We start from the raw sequence: 22,835 nt of genomic DNA, 5'->3' as shown, positions 1-22,835 counted from the left end.
AATGACCTAAGAGCACTATCATTAGATAAATTTGAGAATTCTCTTCAGTGTCAAAAACAAAAACCTTTTATTCTCCTTTCTTTATAGGCTTAGGCCCACTTTTTTTAATGAGCTTAGGCCCACCTGTCACGAACAGGTGGGCAGGTGGGCCCAGTCCAGCACTGTTTTGAACGTTATAATGACTGTCCATTGATTTAGGGTGGTATATACTATTAGAATATGTGATATCTATGACTAGTTTCTACATGCTGTCAGCTGACATCAAGGAGAGTAAAATGTCCGACAATGGAGAAAACACACGGTAATCACATAGACTGAGTTTTTAATTAAAAGTCCAACAAAGGAGAAGCAACAACTTCTTTTCAGGAATGGATTGATAATTAGTTAATCAAGGTATAGGTTGATCACTTAAATACCTAATCAATCCAGATTATTATAAACCATAGTCCATAATCAACATGAGTAGTAGTTATACATGTACATGTACACTCAGTACAGTCAATATATTTTGGAATTTTGAATATTATTCACCATATCTTGATGTCTGATTGGACATATTCTTGGTCAAACGTTTGGAAAATTGTGTAGAACATGTCCGGAATATACAGGCAAAGTAGCATACCTGCATCACATTAAGTTATATTAGATAACTTAATTAATTGCAATCTAATAGAAGGCATATATATGGCACTGATTATCAAAGAAAGAAGACAACCATCTCTATAACATCACCATTAACTCCAGCATTTTATCTGCAGTGAGCTTCATGTATCCTATACTCCAAGAAAACAAAACACTGGTCCTGTACAAGCAAGCTTTGAAATAAGCTTTGTCAAGCAAATTATCTCTTATGACTGTCATTCAATTTCCTTTGGTTATATTCATGGTTGTTATTCATATCCCTTACATTGTCAATTTGCCTGATATTTACATTATTTCCTGACCTGTATATAAGTCAAATCCCTAATAAACAGTTGAATATTATCCATCCTCTTTCTCACTATCTTCATCAGAGTCTGATTCATCCTCTTCATAATAAACTTGAGGTCTATTTACATTACGTACCATGTCACCAATCTCATCATCGGAATCCCCTGAATCACTCGGTGGTAACATATCATCTTTTAAATCTTCATTTTCTTCTTCATTAAATTGTTCAGGCCTAAATAAAAATAATGAATATTTTTGTTTTAAATAAAACAAACTTTTAAAAACATAAAGTATTACTAAAACAAATTAAGAAAAAAAACCAAATAGCCATATTTTTAAAACATTATTTGAAAAAAACTAAAAACATATATTTTTTAAAAAGAAACTAATAATAATATATATATTTTTCAAAAAGCTAATATATATATTTTTCAAAAAGCTAATATATATTTTTAAAAACCTAATCTATATCTTTCATATTTACAAAAATATAAATATGTAAAAAAAAAAAAAAATCAAAAGATATCATTCAAAATAATTTTTCATAATTTCACACTCATCCTCAAAGATCGCTGACATACATGGATGTCTTACAGAATTTTAGTGGACTTCATCGGACCCACAGTACTTGTAATTAGGTGAGTCTAGGACCCTGTTGAATATGACATTATATAAAATGAATTACTTTATTTTCGTATTGTACATGTGAAATGATAGTTCTACATTAAAACTGCTGATAATCATTTGAGGAATTTTGAACACATTGCAAATTATAACATTGTGAAACATGAATCTCTAAAAGTAATATCAGTCCAAAATTGGGTCAAATGCGCCACATTTGGTATTCTAGGCAGACAACAGATACAGAATATGGTCAAAACGGACATAATCCAGAATGGACAAAATTCATGTTGGTCCAAATCGTCTAAAATCAATCTAATTAAAATACAGATCTATATTTCGTTTCATTTTTTATACTTTCGGTGACAAGTAAAACGAAATTTTGAACTATAAGAAACGAAACGAAATACGGTCTGTATTTTAAACAGATTGGTCTAAAATTGGATGAAAATTTACGAAAATTTAAATATTACTGGTAAATATTTAACCGGTTGCTTTTATTTTTTGATGAATGCTATGACCGATCTATGGCTGTTTTCACTAAAGGTTATGACCAAATTTGAGTTTTTAATACTTCATCTATAACCCATATAGACAAGCCAGGGTCTACTATAAGTCTTAGATAATATGTTCTGATGGGCCTCTTCCTAATTCGATTGAATCCCAGCCAGGAGATTATCTGTCATTGATATTTTGATCATGTTTTCTTAAAACAATCAATTTGGCCAAGAGTATTCAGTAAAATCAATAAGAAACTGAAAAGTGAGATAAAAATTGATAATATCTTTTTAAAAATTATAACATCACAACTAAAACAGCTTCTCATCCAAGTAATAAGCACAATTATGCAAAAAATTGGTGAAATTCTCAATTTAATTTTACAACTTTACTTTCGTCAGATTTCTTGTAGATACATGTATTACTAAAATTACTACAAAAATACAGACTTTTCTGCTTCTTGTTATTCATAGATTCATACAGAATAAGATAAGTTGTAATTTGATTGACAGTAGACTATAAATGACACCAAAATAAAGCCATATAACACAGCTATAATTACTGATTGGTATCAATGAGACTTGAAGCCAACATACAAGGGGAGATAATTGATGAATAGGTTGCAATGATATTTCAATTCCACATAGATCTTAAATCTGAGATCAAGTCTTGAAATAAGGCACTCCTTACAGACATTGTTAGACACAATTCCTCTGGTGTCTTTCATATTGTCCACAACAGATATGGCTTTTCAATTTTGACATTTTAATACATATCTGGCATTAAGTTTAAAATGTCTGGCACAACTGCCTAAGCTACTAAGGTATTGATGTAATTTTAAAACTTTTTATAAGGAAGATGAGGGATATAATTTGACACGTACTTAAGGGATAGAGATATTTGACGTCAAATTTATTTAAATATTACAATAATATTACTTGATTGCAGACAAAATCAGTGATAATTTTACCATCAGAATTCAATATCGTGATATTTAAATAAAACGATTAGGAGAATCGTTACTAAAGGTTTCTTTTCCACAATTGTTTATACAGCATTATAAAATTATTGCCCATCTCTAGTCAATTGGGACGACAAGACCAGTGCTACAGTGAAGCCTACATACATTATAAATAAACATTAATTATTACCATTTTCCTTCTTGCTTAATATATTTGATTTGATCTTTATATAATATTGTTACTATTTCTGCCTTAACTCGATCTCCTTCTTCTATAGGATTTACTATAATAAAATCACCTGGAATACAAAACATTTAAACGCTTTAATGACAATATTCCTTTTCAGATTATACTAAGGCCAAAAAAGAAAATATCTGTGTTTATGGTTGCCTGACTCTAAATTTCCCCTCCTAATTTACCACGCCCAATAACTCGGTCTGGTTGTGATTTTCTCTACTAGACAACTTCCAACACTGCAATTTCTGTATTATTTTCAAGAATGTTACTCAGTAATACAGCTATAAATGCTTGAAATAGATAGAAACACCTAAAAAAAGAAACAATTAAAAGATTTTTCGACCAACTGACTATATTTTGTTGAGCCATGTAACCGTAAACACAGGTATTTTATTTCTTTGCCTAATAACACATTACTTGCTAAATTATAATATAATAATAGTAATTCATATTATTTGGACAAGTGTGCCAATTTTACGTGATAAGTAGTATGAATTTTCTGAATATTTTAGAAGCCTGTGATAGCCAATGGTTTCAGTGGATTTCAGAGAAATTTTACATATCTTCCTTGCCACTAAGACAATTATCTCATGCCTATTTGGTGTTTCAGGAAAGAGTAAAAAGGTCTGGGAATAGAAGCTCATTGACCCGAATTCAGGTAACTGTTAATCTCAACTAAGAATGTCAGACGAGTAAATTTTTAAAATGGAAACATTAATCTGGACTAATAGGAGAGGAACTAAATCTCGGCAATCCTTGGAATCATTATGATATGCACAAATACAGCACTGATACTAGCAACGGCTAATAGGAATCAAAGAAAAATAATAAACCAATTCAAGATTCCAGTATACTGTCACCACCACATGGATTACAAATCGCAATTTTTCTTGCACAGTACTTTAAAACTATAGATAAGACAATAATTATGAAAAAATGTATTTTTGTATTTTTATTCACTTCCCATAGCTCCATTTTAACATTTCTGTAAGTGCTGTATTTGACAGAGATTTTAGTCCAAAGCAAGTTAATGTTAAAACGTAATAAATCACAAGGCATATAGTATTCATTAAACACATTTATGATTCTACTTAAAGGGGCATTAAGGTAAGATTAGATAAAGAGCTGACAGTTCTCGCTATAATAGTTAAAAAATTGATAATGAAAAGAGAATATGCTTCACTCTCAATCTAGATATATTAGCGATTCAATTGTGATTACTATCGTTGTTACAATAATAAACAAAATCTCGATAATCCATTTGTACAGTCAATTCATTCAGCACAAAACGTATTCAAATCCACTAAATATCACAGACATCCGATGGCATCGAGAGTTGATTATGGTCTTGTAATATAAGTAAATTAATGTCTAATAGTAATTCTACTTATAGGGGCATTAAGGTAAGATTAGATAAAGAGCTGACAGTTCTCGCTATAATAGTTAAAAAATTGATAATGAAAAGAGAATATGCTTCACTCTGAATCTAGATATTAGCGATTCAATTTTAGGCTAGAATTGATTGTGATTACTATCGTTGTTACAATAATAAACAAAGTCTTGATTATCCATTTGTACAGTCAATACATTCAGCACAAAACGTATTCAAATCCACTAAATATCACAGACATCTGATGGCATCGGTCTTGTAATATAAGTAAATTAATGTCTAATAGTAATTAATAATTTAGATAACATTAAGGGCTAAAGAAAGACCTGCAATCGGCAGATTTAGCTTGTGCCTAATGCATGTTCAATATCTTTTATATCAGAAAATAATAATTTATTAAATTTCGAACAAATCCAGCTTATTGTTTTAATTAATTATGCTCACCTCTTTTTATCCACACATTCTTTCTAAATTTAGTTGGCATACTGACGAGAAATTTTTCACCAGTGGCATTTTGAACTTCATGTAAATTATTTCCTCTACCAGCTGTAACCTGATTAAAATAAAAACAAAGGTTGACATAAGCAGCTATATTGTCCAATCAGCTATGAGCTAAATTGTTTCAATGGCATTTAGTAATTGAACTATGAGCTAAACAACTGCTAAAATTTTAATGGTTGGATCATAATTGAAGTCTATATGGTGCTAAAGAGATTCTGTAACAAAGAGATATTATCCAGGAAGTTATAATGAAAATTGGTGAAAATAAACATGATGGTCATACTCATTCCTTCAATATCACAGACAACCAATATAAATTTAATAAATGCAGCCTATAAAGTGATGATAATGTTTCTGGGAGTGATTATCGATAGGATTCTTCATTTCAAATAACAATCTTACAAATGGCATTCAGTTTGAATGGGGCTTGAAAATTTCTATTTTGTGAAATCTTTTCTGTTAAGGCTAGTATGAGACACAAACCTAAAATACTTATTGTCAAAATATTCAATAAGAGTGAAAACTAGTTCAGGAACAGAAGAAAAAAAAGTGACATATTTAGGTTATCTGATCATGAGGACCACAAAATGTCCCCAAGAGTATTATTTGGCTGATTACAATATGTTAAGTCCCAACCGAACGACAAGACACTATTCCTTGCCAAACCCTTTGTTCTGCACAACTGACAAAGGGAAAGCATTCTACAAAATCCCAAGGAACTTTAAATAACATTAGACCTACAATGCATAGAAAAGAAGGAAAATGAGAGTTTACAGAAAAACCCAGCAAAACTTGGAATGTTAGAACAACAGACAAAGGACCAGGTCTTATCACTTTCAATCCGATTAAAACACAGACCTTATTTCGTTTTGTTTTTTATAGTTCAAAATTTCGTTTTACTTGTCTTCACAACATTAGGATCTGGAAGAGTTGTTATACAACAGGTGTTCTAATTAATGTGAGGAATTAGCCAACTGACTATTACAGTGAGTTCTTGGCGTGCTCTACACGGAACTTTGGGTAAACCCCTAGAAGCGTCAACGCTGATTGATTAATCAATGTCTGACGTCATAGGGTCAAAAGCCACTTGTGTGACCCCTGATGTGACCTCCCAGTACAAATGGTCAGATCTTCATGTTGCGTAGGCCATCGAAAGTATAAAAAAACAAAACGAAATATAGATCTGTATTTTAATCAGATTGTATCACTTTGACTTTCATAAGAAAAGCAAAGGAACTGGCCTAACATTATGGACTATCCACATTTTTTCCGCTCCGGACATAGAACAAGATAAAAAGGGGGTTAAATCAAGGTCATTTCGGGACTAACATATGGTTCAATTTTTATTTCAATATTTTGTTAGCGTGTATGTACAGGTCTTTAGCTGTAGGAGAAAACCCACAAGGATGGACAGGCAACCAAACTCCTTGCCAAGGTGTGGGAATGAAACCAAGTCACTTGATTCATTGACAAACCCCATGATCTAAAGAGCATGTGTAACACCATTCAGTCACCCCCATTTCGGACATAGGCCTACCATACCGTAATTTAGCTAATGACATATATGTAGCATATGCTCGATTGTCAGTCTCGAATTGACAGAAGTGCAATCGAATGATACAGGATCAGTCCTGTCACATGGTGTGAGTAGAATCGTGACGCAATTAAAGACAATGAATATGTTTGCGCTGTTGTGGCTTGGTTGAGCTATTTTCTTATACCTTATACTTGAGAATGAAAAAATTCAATTCCGGAACGTTCATTCTAGTAATATCAGTAATATTCCTCAATAATTACTGCCTTCGTTTGTACAATAGAAAAAGGAAATACTTGTAGTTCATAATGTCTAAACATTGTTTACATTCTTTATAAAATAGTATTTTAAAATTCATCAATAGCTAAAATCACTCGTCAAATAGCATGACAATCAATTTCCATGTATTATCCAGTCTTGTTTGTTATTCACTCTTGTGTCAAATTTTCGTGCCAAAATTAACCGTTTTACCATTTTTGTAGTATGAAATGCATGTATCTAGATCCCTGGTGCCTTATTATGGTAATCAAAGCGTAGTATTTTCATTTTCATGGGTCAACTAGCTAATAATTGAGAGCGCTTTCGAGTTGGTAGCCTATATAGTATAGTGTTGGACTGTTGGTGTGTTAAGCACATTTAGTTGCCCAGTGAATGTTTCTTTGGGTTCGAAATTATTATTAAAATAGCATGATGACGACCACGTAGGTGACCCGATCTTACAACAGAAAATAATAACAAATTAGAATATTGTGTATTGACATCGGTACTGAGCTAATTATTGGGAAGTAAATACAAAGTAAACATGAACAAATTTCTAACAACTTTTTTGGTAATAAAATACGCAGTTGGGAGAGGGATTACGGATGATTGAGGAGGGCAATCAAATATGCACCTAAAATCCTAGATTGGGATTTAGGTGAGCTTGGATAGGACTGAAATGATACGCTGTGCCACAATATGATACAGTACCATGTCCTAGCCCAACGATCAGGTACATCACGATACACAGCTTTTATTGTGAAATTGACCAAATATTGCTTGAAGTAAAGAAAGAATACATAATGTTTCAACGTTATATTGTTTATTAGATCTAATAGGTAAAACAATATGAAGGTAGTTTTTCAATGTTAACTCACCCAGTGTAATACTACTGGACGTGGACATAATAGTCAAAAGAAAAATACCGCTGAAAGTTAAACAAAAATTTCAACACACTTTTCGTAAGGGCCACCGGCATCGCGAAGATGAAATGACTGTAAAATGCAATTTAACTGGTGTACAATTGATAGCTTCAGGTATTTTGCACGAGATTAGTAGGTCAGTTTTTGCAATTGTGTAGTGCGGACATATTATTCTACTGCAGTTTTCTTTACACGTAATTTCTATACGTCCCGTCGCCTAATTTATTTAATAAATATTGTGATAGAGTATGAAATATATCGTGAACCTCACATTGAAAAAAAAATTGCTGTTATCAATTTTCTTATAAAAAGTATCATTCATCGTTTTTATGGAAAAAATTGACGTACACCAGTGAATCGTTTCTGCCCTAGTGATGAAGCACGAGAGCGACAGGGCATTTCAAAACTGAAGGCTTGGAAATGTGCAAAAGTCTATTAGTGTAGAAAATTAAACATCATTTCAGTTATGCTTTAAGGATTAATTTCGTCAGCATGAAGGAATACCTCAAATTTGAGGTCCATATGTGAATTATATCATATCTTTGACGCCAATTAACCAAATTCGTTTTATTTTTGCATGTTGCAGACACTTTACTAAGACAAATAAATAATTTACCCCTAATTTGAAATTCCAACCGTTTGTGAATTGTCGGAAGGATATTTCCTGAAAATTTGATGCACCATATCGGTACTATTTCAGTAACGTACCTCTACCAGTTCCCATGATCGTAGAGACTTGAAATTTTCAGGGGATATTCATGGGGCCTAGCCATGACCTCACACCAAATTTCAGCCGAATCTGTCAATAACTTTTTATTTTACCGTAGTTTAGCTTATAACGAGAGAAAGTTTATCCGATTTTGACGCCATTTTGTTTGTTGGCTATTTAGACTCGAATAACAAGACAGGGTTAGGGTTAGGGCTAGCCCTGTCTACATCTTGAGACTATGACGAAATCTACAGGTCCTAGCCCTTAGCCTAACCCTTATCCTAACCCACAATCCACATATGACGTCATTCTAGCCTAAATAATCAACAAACAAAATGGCGTCAAAATCGGATAAACTTATCTCTTATAGAAGCTAAACTACGGTAAAATAATCAACAAACAAAATGGCGTCAAAATCGGATAAACTTATCTCTTATAGAAGCTAAACTACGGTAAAATAAAACGTTATTGACCGATTCGGCTGAAATTTGGTGTGAGGTCATGGCTAGGCCCCGTGAACACCCCCTGAAAATTTCAAGTCTCTACGATCAAAGGAACTGGTAGAGGTACGTTACTGAAATAGTACCAAATATCTTCAATAGTTGCTGAGAAATGGTCTTTGGTCACTTTTTTTTTACAAATGAAATTCTAAAAAAAAGTTTTATTTCTTAATCGATTTTGAATTTTTTTTTTAGTTTCTTAAATGGGAGGAGGGTTGGAATGCTAGTAAATATCCAGTTTTAGTCTAATTCAAATTTTTAAAAAAAAACCTGCATGGGCTCTGTTAGAAATGGTTCCACTACTGATGTCTTCGGCCTTACTCCAGCCACAGTAGTGGCTTGTCCTACAGAGTTCCTTTGCACAAGTTTTTTAGTGAAATCACTACAAAAAGATTACTGACCTATAGCTCCCTTAATTTACACATAAACTGACCCAAAACAGTACTGCACCTAGCTTAACATATAATAAATCAATTCCTATTGAAATAAAGGTGAAGCCTAACAGCATAATTATATGATTTGATGAAACCCAACTGCTATGCGAAATTTCAACTGGCTGGTGTCATGGCGGCTTGTGTAAAACGTCATTACAAGAAACATCGCTATGCAAATGTAGAACGCATAACCACAAAGAAAAACTGTTCGGTAACTATTTTAGTGGTCCAGTCTTCACTATTTGTCGTAGAATTACTTATTCCAATACAAACTGTAATGATATGTGTTGACAATTGTGCGTTTGAACCTATTTGAACTTGCGTAAGGATTCTTAGACTGTATCAATTGTAACGTTAAACACACAGTTTAACGTTACAAGTATAGTAACTAGGGCTCTGTCTGGTCACTCTGGACAGATCGCAGGCCGGTGTGATAGTTTGAGTTGACTCCTGGTGTGTGTTTTCTCCTGGACACTTGCGCATGTCCGAAACTGATGTTTGCCTTAACAACGAAACTATATCTACTTCCTGCAGTGCGAGTTGGTTCCTGGTCAGACAGTCCAGGAAAAAGTATATCATGTACTTGATTAGAGTTTTGTCATTAATAAACATACTTGTTATCGTGATTAGCTGTTGTTTTAGTGATGAGTAGTTACACGATCAACGGATCTAAGTTGATTGGCTTGAAATTGATACTTCTATCATTCGTGATTTGTTGCCGTTGTTTTTTTTTTAGTGATTAGTCGTTCTACACACATACGATCAGTGGAAACCATACAAATTGATGATTGGCTTGAAATTATCAATTAATTCACCTTCAAAGGAAGATTAAGGTCTTTGATATTTCGTGGCTTCATTTATCACAAATATAAAAGTATGGAATTTCTTATTCCGATTTCTTTAACATAAATATAGATTTATTATACCATCCCATACATTCCAACATGCATGTAGGACAGCCCAAACACAAGAGAGAATGTTCGCATTGTGGACGGGTATATATACTAAATAATAATAATAAAGATCGTCAATTTGCATCCTCTCGTGGTGGTAATACTGTAAATATCGGTACATAATAATCTGATTTGACCGTAAGAAAATCTTAGGGGAAATCCTATATGAAACTGCCACACCGGAGAGAACAAACATTCGAATACCTTTACAATAAATTCATTTTCTTCAGGCAGAACAAAGTCGTCTAATACTTCTTTCGTGACATGTTTCTTTTTTGTAGCTTTTGACATGGTAAATAGTGTTAAAACGTATAAATATAGACAATAACTTCTAGTGCAGTAAAAAAAGAATTATTTCAATTATTTCACCATGTGCAATCATCAACAAAGGGCAACTAACTCTAAACACGATATTTACCAACCCGACCAAAAAAAATATTTCTTTCATTAAAAATTAATGTACCGGTAGATCAAGCTGTGAAACATACTTCGCGCAACCAAAATAAAAGTCTAAAAATTGAAAAGTAACTTTTCGATCCAAGGCAAGGTCAAATAACCATATCTTTAACTTGGCTAAACAATTTTAGAAAGTCTGGATAATTAGAGATATTTTAATTCAAAATTTCCCCCAGGATCAATCATAAATCTGCAAACTCTTTGACATTACACTTACTTTCAAATATCCTTGACAACTGCTGAAATAGATAAAATAAAATGTTGACTTTGATCATGTATGGTTTTCTCTTGATACGTTGTCTCTTTCTTTTCCGTATCGAAATTAGTCTATATAAAAAAAAAACTAAACCAACAGTTGTGTCCAAGTACATAATTTGTATTAAACTTTGGTTGATTCGCCCATGACCTTGCCTCAATTGTGACAACTGGCCGGAAAGACCTTTTATCTAAACCTGTGTCCTAGTAGACCCAAGTTTACCTTCAATTTATTGATTAGTCACGGCAAATATAAGCCACAGAAGTAATTAAAATGGTAAATTGTATATTCCGAGATTACTCCACATTATTTATGTTGAATCACGACATTAGAATTGATTTTACTCATATTATTTCCGTAGAAAATCTAATTTTTGATCCTGTGCTGTAATTTACTGTAAAAACGATTAAGACGTAGTGTTAGAATCAACGCCCTTTACCATATCCACGCCTGTGGGGTACATTTTCTAGAGAAGACTTTATGAAGGTCATGTTACATCCTTATTTCCCTTATATAATCAACATGATGTAATACCATACAGTCTCCACCAATGGATTACCCTACAAATTACAACAGTACAAGTTCATGAAGTTGAAAGTTGAAGTGAGAAATGTAGAATTTAGTGAAATTAGATTGACGCCACAGAGAAAATTGTTGAATGTCACTTAGTATTTAGTATTAAATAGTAACTGTAGTTCACAGAATTGATTCCTGTGTATTACATGTATTTAAAAAGTGGTGTTAACTGTTAAAGATAAACATGTACTAACCTGCATTATTCTTTCATTATGTATTCCAGATTACAAAGAAGTAACTGATGTGGAACAGCAATGACTTAAACTACAGTAATAGTGATTTAAACATTTGTCCTCATTACAATTGTTTGGCTCTGGACTATATCAATGTCTACAATGATAAATGTAGATTAGCTTTTTTTTAGTTAATTATTTACTCTTTATTTATCTGAACTGATCAATTTCAAAACTTGTACATTTCGCACAACGATCACAATGAGTTACGAAATAGATGAGATAAGAGTCATAGAACTCAGTATGATGGACAAAAGAAAGTATTTTCCACTCACAATGTTGAGTGGATTTTGTATTCGTGGCTTGCTGTATCCCGTAACTTTAATCAAAACCAGACTTCAGATCCAAAAGAGTCAAACAATCTATAAAGGCACCATGGATGCATTTTATAAAATTTCCAAACACGAGGGTGTTATTGGATTATATCGAGGATTTTGGGTCAGCTGTTTGCAGTTATTTCCTTCAGTGGCTTATATTGGAACATACGAGACTATTCGACATCATTTAAAGGAACACACTACAGTTAAAGACAGTAAATCACGTTCTTTCATAGCTGGTGGATGCGCGTCTGTGATTGGTCAAACTATGTCTGTACCTCTAGATATTATTACGCAACATATTATGTTACTTGGTCAAGAAAGTTCGGCACGAAGTAAAACTGAAGTACCATTAATCAAAGCTATCGACAATAAAACCAGTAATAAAAGATTTGGTACTGTTTCTGCTGTTATACGAGAAGTTTATAATAAGAATGGTTTAAAAGGATTTTATAAAGGTTATTTTGTATCATTAACTGTGTTTGCTCCAAACAGTGCATTATGGTGGTTTTTCTATGATACATATTCAAGTAAGTAAAATTTCTACAGACAAAAAAGGAAAGATTTTTTTCTCAGACGTTCAGGTTTGTTGACATGCATATTTTATAGATTGAGTAGATGCATGAATAAAGTGAAGTCAATGTCTCAAATAGTTCAGTCGTTTTTAGGTCTGCCAAAAAATCAGGGGATTGTGGACTGTGTCCAAGAAATAGAAAAAAATTGAGAGTAACATTACATTTTATAGACGTGTACATTAGGTAAGATTTAGTTAAAGAGCTAGCCATTCTTGCTATAATAGTTAGAAAAATGATAATGCAAAATGAATATATCAAAAATTTCATTGAAAATACTCTGTGGCAAGCGAAGATGTAAGCCTTTGAAGGTTTGACAAGATATGTGCTTTATTTCTAACCACAATACTGGTTGTTTGAAGCTAACCCCTTCTCCATTTTTAGATTAAATCAAAATATGGGTGAACCGTTCAGATCTACTTAAAAGCAGAGATATCCAATGGCATCAAGAGTTGATTATTTACTTGTCATGTTAATAAATGTCTAATTAATAATTTAGATAACATTTCAAGCCTAAAGAAAGACATGCCAGCAATAGGCAGATTTAGCTCTTGCATAATGTATATTTAATAGACTTTGTATTCTGAAATGTTCTGAGAAAATAAGTAGATTTATTTCAATTTTATTTGATATATTTCAGATTTATTTATGGATGTGGTACCATCAAATTTACCTCGTCTACTTATACAATGTGTGGCAGCTCCATTAGCGGGTATATCTGCAGCAGTTATTACAAATCCTTTAGATCTTATTAGAGCTCGTATACAGGTAATAATTTAAAAATGGAAGTAATAAATGGAATAGGTTTTAATGTCTCGTCAACACATTACTAAACTCTATTTCTATGTAACCCCTCCCACGCCCCCAAAAAGAATTTCATTTCAAGTGATTTGTTAATCAATCCGTTTAGTTTGTCTACAAATTTTGTATTACATTACAAGGAAAGTATTCATGATCTTTTAGAGGCATTTAGTAACTGGATAGAGCAATAAACTATAACACATACTTATGGAAGAACAATTACTGATTTATTTGGGCGACGTTTCGAAGAGTATTCTCTCAACGTTTTCAAGCAAGTACAGTAACAAATGTGTAGAGCAATTATATATAGACAAGCAATAACAGCAATTCAGAAACCATGCATGACAACAACAAGATCAGAGGATTAAAAAACAACATGATCAAAGGCAATATACATATGACGGATTATAGGGGTAAATAATTTTAATTGGACAGCCAATCATGACAAATGAGAAACCATACATGATGTGATTGGCCAGGTGAGGGTACATCAAGGGAGTAATAAAAGACTGATAATAGGGGTAAACATACCATTAAACCAAACAAAAGGGAAGCCATACATGTTACGAAAACATCAGAGGAGTAGTGAGCTACATAGGGATTAAATGTTTAAGCCATATTTAAGTGAATTACAAAATATTAGTATTAAAATGCACACAACATAGCACAACTAATGATAGTCCAACATTCTTTCTTCCGACAGACTCACACATACATTTATTCCTACTATAAGTACAAGAGACACTTAACTGTTTACAAAGGATAATTACATAAATGACCATAAATAAGTGGTAAATTATAAATATTGGAAAGCCACACCACAGTCCTATCCACAGGCTTCTAAGTAATTATGTCCTGCACACTCCTTCCCATTAGACACACACACTTATTAAAATTAGTTCTACAAATGGATAACAAGAATAAACAAGTAATACACATGATACGCGAACTGAGTAACTTAAGCACGTATGGAAGTCTAGGCATGTACACATTAGTTAAGAATTAGTTCATCATAGGCTCTTGGGAGGAATATTCCTGTGTCGCGATTGAGGTCTGGTTTGGATCTCCTGATGTGTATTGCTTCCATGATTTTCCGTGTCTTTTCGTTGTGTTGGTTGAGGGCTAGGGTCTTAGAGGACTGGATTTTGTGGCCTGGATTGGACTGGAGGTGCTGGGCAACTGCTGATTCTGCTGTGGGGGACCTTGAGTTATACTGGGCGAGTCTTTTAGGTAGGGGTTGTCGAGTTTCACCAATGTATGTCATATCACACGAGCACACAACTTCATAGACACATCCTTTAGGTGGCAGTGGAATGGTGGGTTGCAGTTTACCATTCGCTTTCAGGTGGTCTTTAAGTGTGCGTCCTTTGGAAAAAATGACTTGGATGCTCTACACATTTGTTACTGTACTTGCTTGAAAACGTTGAGAGAATACTCTTCGAAACGTCGCCCAAATAAATCAGTAATTGTTCTTCCATAAGTATGTTATAGTTTATTGAAAGTATTCATCATGACTAAGAACAGAATGTAACATTATTTTCTGTATTAAAGATACATTAGGGAAGATTAGTAAAAGAGCTGGCAGTTCTCGCTATAATAGTTAAAAACTAGATAATGTAAAGGGAATTTGCTCAATATTTCTGTCAAATTGATCCACTCTGAATCGAGATTTTAGTGATTGAATTTTCGGCCTGGCCTTGATCGTCATTACTTAAGTCGGTACGTTAAAAAACATAGTCTTGATTATCCATTTCATGATTAAATTAAGAATGAAAATGGAACAGCAAATGGTATCCTAATCCAGTAAACATCGCATTCTAGCGTTGACATCGAGTTGATTGTCTGGATACGTTAATTAATGTCTAATTAATAATTTAGATAACATTTCAGGCCTTAAGAAAGACCTGCAATAGGCAGATTTAGCTCTTGCATAATGTATGTTTAAGTTACCAATACAATAAAATCAAGATAAACTTGAAGGCTGTTGTGATTACATTGTAACTGTTGGAGATTAAGATTAGTAATAATAATATTAATGCTCTGTTTATATGATAAGAAAAAGAAGTTTCTATTGACTGATAATAGGACTATCTAATTGTTTTTTATTCTAATTGATTGAATGCTACCACTCTGATCAGCAGTGAATATTGGCTAGGCCGCTACAATCACTGATAAGGATGACATCGATGTAACTTAATGAGCCCCAAATATTAACTTTTTTCCTCCGACAAATTAAATTCTAAAACATTTTACTTTTTATAATGTATGTATTCGTAGGTAAAAATTATTTCCTATTTAGTGTAAATGGGTATTAAAATGAGTAAAATGCACCATTCTGCCTGAACAGTAATGTCTTATTTAAACAATGCACGTGCCATTGAGCCAATGATTGACGCCGTTTAATGTGTTAAAGACAGTCATCTTTTACAGAGATATTAGAAGACTTTCGTAACCCTCTGTGAAACAGATTGGAATGCTACATGTATAATTAACACTAATCTTTGATTACAATATTTACAATCTACATCTATTCAAAAATGCGCTTTGTTTAAGCATACATATCTAAAAAAAAATGGTCCTAAATAAAACAAATAATAAATTATTATTATGTCTTGATTATTATACTTTGTAATTCTAAAAAAAATTATTTTTTATTTCTGTCAGATATGCATAATTTATTCCTTTAATGCTAAAATAAGAGGCTTGACATAGTTGGAAATATTGCTATTTGCTATAAAAAGTGATTGCAGTGTAATTTGACCATTACCATTACATGATTTTCAGAATGTAATTAATTATATAACCATTACTTTTGAAATCTTCCATTATTCATTATGTAATGATAATATTATTATTCCATTACCATTACCCTGGGTAGGAAAACACTTATCTAATGTTTTCAATATCGACTTTCAGGTGTACCAAACCAATTTACCACAAACAGTACAGCTCTTATGGAAAGAAGAAAGATACAGGATTCTTGTCAAAGGACTTTCTGCACGTCTTCTTCAATCAGTCTTATTTTCATTCTTTATTATCTTAGGCTATGAGACAATCAAACGTTTTAGTGTGTTAGATAAACATAAAAATCAAATACGATGGTAATTATAAGGCAGTTAATTAGTTTGTTTAGGAGATTCAAGTGATCTGTGGTACCAGTAAATACATACCCTATTTGATTTAATCATAATCTTTAAGTGGCATTTAGCAATTTGGAAACACATCAAAACATAAAAATTGTGTTATGTTAATTGATTTAATCAGTGCATGTTTTACCCCAGTGAATGTATTTTATTTCATTATCTCCCTTGAACTGTGCAGACCAATCTGATTAAAACACAGATCTTATTTCGTTTCGTTTTTTTATAGATCAAAATTTTGTTTTACTTGCCTTTACTACACTAGATTCTGAAGAAGTTGTTATATAACCTGCGTTATGGTTGATGTGAGAGATTAGCCAATGAAAAGGTCTGTTGCAGCGAGTTCTTGGTGTGCAATACACAGAACTGTGGGTATCCCACTAGAAACATCAATGCTAATTGGTTAATCAAATGTCAGATCTTCATGTAGTAGAGGCCATTGTAAGTATAAAAAACGTAACGAAATATGGATCTGTATTTTAATCAGACTATATGCAGAGAAGAAACCCCAACAAAATTATAAATTTTTGATGTCAACCAACTGAATTCTACATGTAGCATTTATGGTACATTTTTATATGTTATGGTATGTATGGATATGTATATGAGGATATTAAATGATTTTAAATGTTTTAATTTTTTACAAGATGATTATTTATTTATTTTCATTAGTTGATATATTCTTTATTAAATGTATATAATCATAATTTTAATATATAGCTCATTAAACTATCAAGATTATAAATATGATTTGCATAAAAATTTAATTAAATATTTTAATAGTTGTATATAGAATGAGAGAAATAATTCTTTGTGATGTCCAGAGAAAATAGTGATGGGTCAACAGGATGCGGTATACTTTGTGAACTGGTTGAAATATCGCAGACAAGACATAGGAGAGCCGAAGCTGATTCCTGTTTTTTAGAATATGATTTTGCAATCTTTCCATTTGGCATTAGGCCATGGACTTTGTTTATTGGGAAGGTCTTCCCTTTATTTAATATAAAACATATCGTTTGGTAGATGATTTCGTCTGCTTCTGGATTGGTAGATGTCATTGTTTGGGGTTAGTGTTTAGGTGCCAGGCCCGTCTTATCGTGGCCTCCCCTTACTCCACTATCCCACTCTTTGGGCTTGGTATCAGTTTTATTTGCAGAATAGTGTTTAGGTGCCGAGTTCGTCTGGTCGTAACTCCCCCTTACTCCACTATCCTGCTAGTTTGGTAGATGTCATCTTTGAGGGGTTTGTGTTTAGGTGCCAGGCCCGTCTTATCGTGACCTCCCTTTACTCCACTATCCCTCTCTGTAGGTTTGGTGTCTGTTTTGGCGGAATAGTGTTTAGATGCCGAGTCCGTCTGGTCGTGACTCCCCCTTACTCCACTATCCTGCCAGTGTGGTATAAATCGCCTTTGTAGTTTAGTGTTTAGATGCCGGGCCCGTCTAACCGTGACCCCGTCTTACTTCACTATTCTACTTAGTCCAACTGTCCATTAGGGCGTGGATTTGTTCGAAGATTTGCAGTTTCAAATCTGGTCTCGGGAAGAGTAGATTCTTAGTGTTGAATGGTATGTTGTTAGTCTCCATTGTTTTCACTAGTTCCCTTCTCTCCTCCTTGTATACCTCGCAGTCTACCAGGACATGGTTGGTGGTACATTCTTCTCTGCACTCACAGATGATGACTTGGTGTTTGTAGTCTCGCAGCCGCTCTTTCACCCTTAGCTTCGATATAAGTCTACATATATCTCTTCTAGGGTGATTGAGTGTTGTCTTTGTATAGATCTTGTCATCCAGCCGGAATCTGTATGTGTCAAGTTCAACGAGATTTAATTCCCAGATTGAATTGACCTGTCTTTTGACCATACTGTAGATTTCCGTGGTGCTGTAGTCTATGGTGCGGATTGGTGCTGTGTCCTTGAGACCTTCATTGGCTAGTCGATCTGCCTCCTCAACTGGTTGATTGAGACAACATTTCTTATAATACATGTAAGTCCTTGTGCAAACAGTGATCAATAGACAGTAGGCTACTTTTTCCAGACCAGTATTCTTTGTACTTGTAGTCTCAGCAGTGAAACTTGGCCAGAGATATTCAGTAAACTGCTTACTTCTAAAATAAAATACTATGCAAATTTGACCTTATAATATGATGTCATTTGTTTGTCAAAATATCGCTGCTTGAATATTTATGTCGTATCATGGTTTTCTGTTTACAGTTTATTTAATGGTTGTAATTCCATACAAATATTTCAATACATCTGTTCAAAATTGTGGGTTCTTCCAATAAACTATAGATTAAAATCTACATGGGGCATTGTTTATTTGGTTGTGGTTCTTTAAAACTACTGAAAATAACCGAAAAAGATGTCAAGATTTTGTAATGTGATTCTCCTAAAATTTCGAATGTATTATACCAGATGTTATAATATGTGTATACAATTTTCGTATATATTTTAGGAATCTGTTATTGAGAATTATACATCGATTATTGTTATTTATTTTGGAATCTGTTATTGTGAGTAAAGTTATACATCGATTACTATTATCTGACTGTGTAAAGACTCTGTTATTGTAAGAAACTAGTCTAAAATAATTTGATATATTATTATATATAAACGCATGGAACACTCTTATGGACAGCTACCAGAATTTATTATCTTCAGAAATGATGTCACTATTTCAAGTAGTTAAAACCGGATCACAGCCTAATCTAAAGTTAATAAATGCAAATTAACACAATTTAAACCTATGTCTAAAGTTTGTATTCATCGATTCAAAAACATGATACAAATGGTTGTGTATGTGTGTAAATGGTGTGCGTTTTTAAATATTTTGTTTTAATGGTGTTTGGATCCTACAAGTATCATTTTTATCTGACTTTTTGGTATGATATTCATATGTGGTTAATCCATTTATATATAGGTTGGAAAAATTGGTCTCCTGATATTTAAATTCAGTCAAAATAATACTATGCTTGTAATAGAGGTCTTAAATAAAGGTGTTGAATAATTCAATATCCAGGGTATACAAATATATATCTATATTAATCATATTTTTACAATGAATAGTAATCATTGATGATATAAGTGAATTAAAAAGTTGTTATATGAAGAGATTCAACTTCACTAGCTTAGTGCTTAGTTACCATTGTTTACCTGCATTCTTAAAACTCAGGAATAAAAAGATCAAAGAGCTTTATATAGGTATTGTACTCCTTTATTGTCCTCTGCCTTTCGAAGAAAGCAGGGGACTATTAAAATGGGTTCGTCTGTCTGTCCGTCCTTAGGTATTTATTAGAGTAAGCAGAGATAAGCAATTTGTTTGGTTGATGCTTTGGGACACGATAACTTTAGTTCTAATTAAGTGAGAGTGATGAAATTTGTTGGTGTATAGTTTTATTACATCAATACCTTGAATAAGTTCGATAATGAGTATTTTTTGCTCAGGGTAAGCAGAGCGATAAGTAATTTGTTTGGTCGAGACTTTGAAACACAATAACTCTCTTTCTAACTGAGGTAGAATGTTCAAACTTGGTCATTCATTAGGTGAATGCCTTGATGGAGTTTGATGATAAACATTGTCTGCTTACTGTAAGCAGAGATAAGCAATCTGATTGGTTGATGCTTTGGGGCAGGGCAACTTTGGTTATTATTAAGGGACAGTGATGAAACTCTGAGTATAGATTCATTATATCATTACCTTGACTAAGTTCGATGATGAGAATTTTCTGCTTAGGCTTAGGAGCGATAAGCAATTTGATTGGTCAAGAAATTGGAATGTAACAACTCTGCTTTTAATTGAGGTAGAATGTGTAAACTTGATGTAGAGGTTCATTAGGTGAATGTGAATGTCTTGACTGAGTTCAATGATTAACATTTCGGGCTAAAGCTAAGCTGAGCTAAGCAGTTTCATTGGTTGATGCTTTGGGACAAGATAACTTGGATTCTATCTGATAGAGAGTGATGAAACTTAGTGTATAGTTGATAATCAGTTTGATTGCTTGATACTTTTGAGATAAATAAATGTGCGATTAATTAATATGTGTCATCTTTTTTGGGATTTCGGTGGGGGACACCAGCCTCACTGTTGGCTTGTTGTAATATGTAATGTTGGCTTTAATACAAATAAATATATATTTGTAATTTTTGTATGCAGACCAAGGCTCTCGTCTCCATCAGATTTGCCAGTCAAACTTACTGGCAGGGAAATTGATCAAATACATTTAAATGTATAGTTTTTATCTGCATGCCCTTCTTTTATTTCCAGTGTCTTTAGCCAATCTAATTAAAACAAGATGTTATTACTGTTCTGTTATTTTAATTGTCATTTCATTGACATCTAGAGACAAGTTGCCTATTGCAGGTCTTTCTTTAGGCCTGAAATGGTATCTAAATTATTAATTAGACATTAATTAACTTATCCAGACTATAATCAACTCTCGTGGTCATCGCTAGCCTGCGATTAGGATCTGGTTTGCTGCTCAACTTTCATTCATGATTTAATCATTAAATGGATAATCAAGACTATGTTTTTTATTGTACCGACTTTAGTAATGATGACCGAGGCTATGCCGAAATTTCAATCGCTAAATTCTCGGTTCAGAGTTGATCAATTTGACTGAAATTTTCAGCAAATTCCCTTTACATTATCTAGTTTTTAACTATTATAGTGAGAACTGCCATTTCCCATAATGTATCTTTAATATACTATTCAAAAAAAGTAGGGGATATTTGATTTTTAAGTGTTATTAAAGTCACCTAATGAAACTGATGAAGAAACAAATGACAAAATGAAATGAAGTTCACATTCATCGATTTATTCCAAATGATCGTTAGACTAAGTAAGGCACAGACTGACCATTATAAGGGTAAAATGATACCCGGGGTCAAACAGCAAAGTTACCACAGCATCACAACCAAGTCAGTAACGGGTAAATCCTCCTCTGTTTGCCAAACAAGCATTGATCCGACGTGGCATACTCCTAATGAGACGTCTAAGGTCATTTTGGTCCAGATTGTTCCATTCCTGTTGCAACGCAGCAGCAAGTTCTTGGACATTGGCAGGACGTTGTTGACGTTGACGTAACCTCTGTCCAAGCATGTCCCAGACATGCTCGATGGGGGAGAGGTCGGGACTCAGTGCTGGCCAAGGTAATGTGGTGATGTTCTGTTGTTGGAGGTAACCTGTAACGATCCTGGCCCTGTGACATCTTGCGTTGTCATCCTGGAAGATGAAACGGCGGCCATGACGTCGTGCGAACGGCACAACATGGACTGCCAAGATGTTGTCCCGGTAGTACTGGCCTGTAACACGCCCTGCAACAACATGTAAAGCCGTTCTTCCAGCAACAGTGATGCCTCCCCACACCATAACAGAACCACCTCCAAATCGATCATGTCTGATGACGTTAACGTCTTGGAAGCGCTCGTTTCGACGACGCCACACCCTCCTACGTCTGTCCAAAAAATCAACAGTGAACCTTGACTCATCTGAAAACATCACATTGCTCCAGCGTCGATTATCCCAGTGTTGATGATCCCTACACCAACGACGTCTTGCCTGAATGTGATGATCTCTCAAACAAGGGATCACGCGAGGACTTCGGGCGCGAAGGTGACCCCTATGCAGTCGATTCCGAATCGTCTGGCCACTCACTCTCACACCAGTGTCTGTTTGAAGACGAGCGCTGATCTGATTTGCTGTGATGACACGATTTCTCAAGGCCAAGGTACGGATAAATCGATCCTGGGCTTGAGTTGTCGCCCTTGGTCGACCTGAGCGTGGTCTGTCCTGTACAGATTGTGTATCACGGTATCTGGACCATAGCCTGCTTATGACAGACTGAAAAACATTCATCGTCCGCGCCACAACCGCTTGTGTTGTGCCGATCTGTAGCATGCCAAGGGCACGTAACCTTTCATTTTGGGTAAGCCGACGCATATCAAAATTTGTTTTCTGGTCACTAAAACAATTAAACTGATGTTTCCACCCTGGAATTCAATGCCACAATGACTGTAACATTCAAAGTCAGAGTCGTGCAA

The 22,835-nt window shown here is 33.8% G+C and overlaps 2 protein-coding genes across 2 annotated transcripts; one reads left to right on the top strand and one right to left on the bottom strand.

Annotated features, from left to right (window-relative positions):
* Window positions 1-76: 76 nt before the first annotated feature.
* On the bottom strand, window positions 77-10,834 carry LOC126821737 (probable RNA-binding protein EIF1AD). The gene is made up of 4 exons (XM_050550228.1): window positions 10,655-10,834; window positions 5,083-5,191; window positions 3,201-3,309; window positions 77-1,162 (listed from the first exon to the last, which is right to left on the bottom strand). Exons 1-4 carry the CDS (start codon window positions 10,739-10,741, stop codon window positions 982-984), a joined length of 486 nt encoding a protein of 161 aa, XP_050406185.1. The 5' UTR covers window positions 10,742-10,834; the 3' UTR covers window positions 77-981.
* A 472-nt stretch (window positions 10,835-11,306) lies between these two features.
* Window positions 11,307-21,099, top strand: LOC126821735 (solute carrier family 25 member 44). The gene is made up of 4 exons (XM_050550226.2): window positions 11,307-11,438; window positions 11,962-12,818; window positions 13,501-13,628; window positions 16,578-21,099. The coding sequence occupies exons 2-4, from the start codon at window positions 12,173-12,175 to the stop codon at window positions 16,764-16,766; spliced, it is 963 nt and encodes a 320-aa protein (XP_050406183.1). The 5' UTR covers window positions 11,307-11,438; window positions 11,962-12,172; the 3' UTR covers window positions 16,767-21,099.
* The last annotated feature ends 1,736 nt before the right edge of the window (window positions 21,100-22,835 follow it).

The sequence above is a fragment of the Patella vulgata genome, chromosome 5 (genome assembly GCF_932274485.2).
Source record: "Patella vulgata chromosome 5, xgPatVulg1.2, whole genome shotgun sequence".
In the NCBI taxonomy this organism is placed as follows: Eukaryota; Metazoa; Mollusca; class Gastropoda; family Patellidae; genus Patella; species Patella vulgata.
This window is presented reverse-complemented; position numbering and strand designations above follow the sequence as displayed.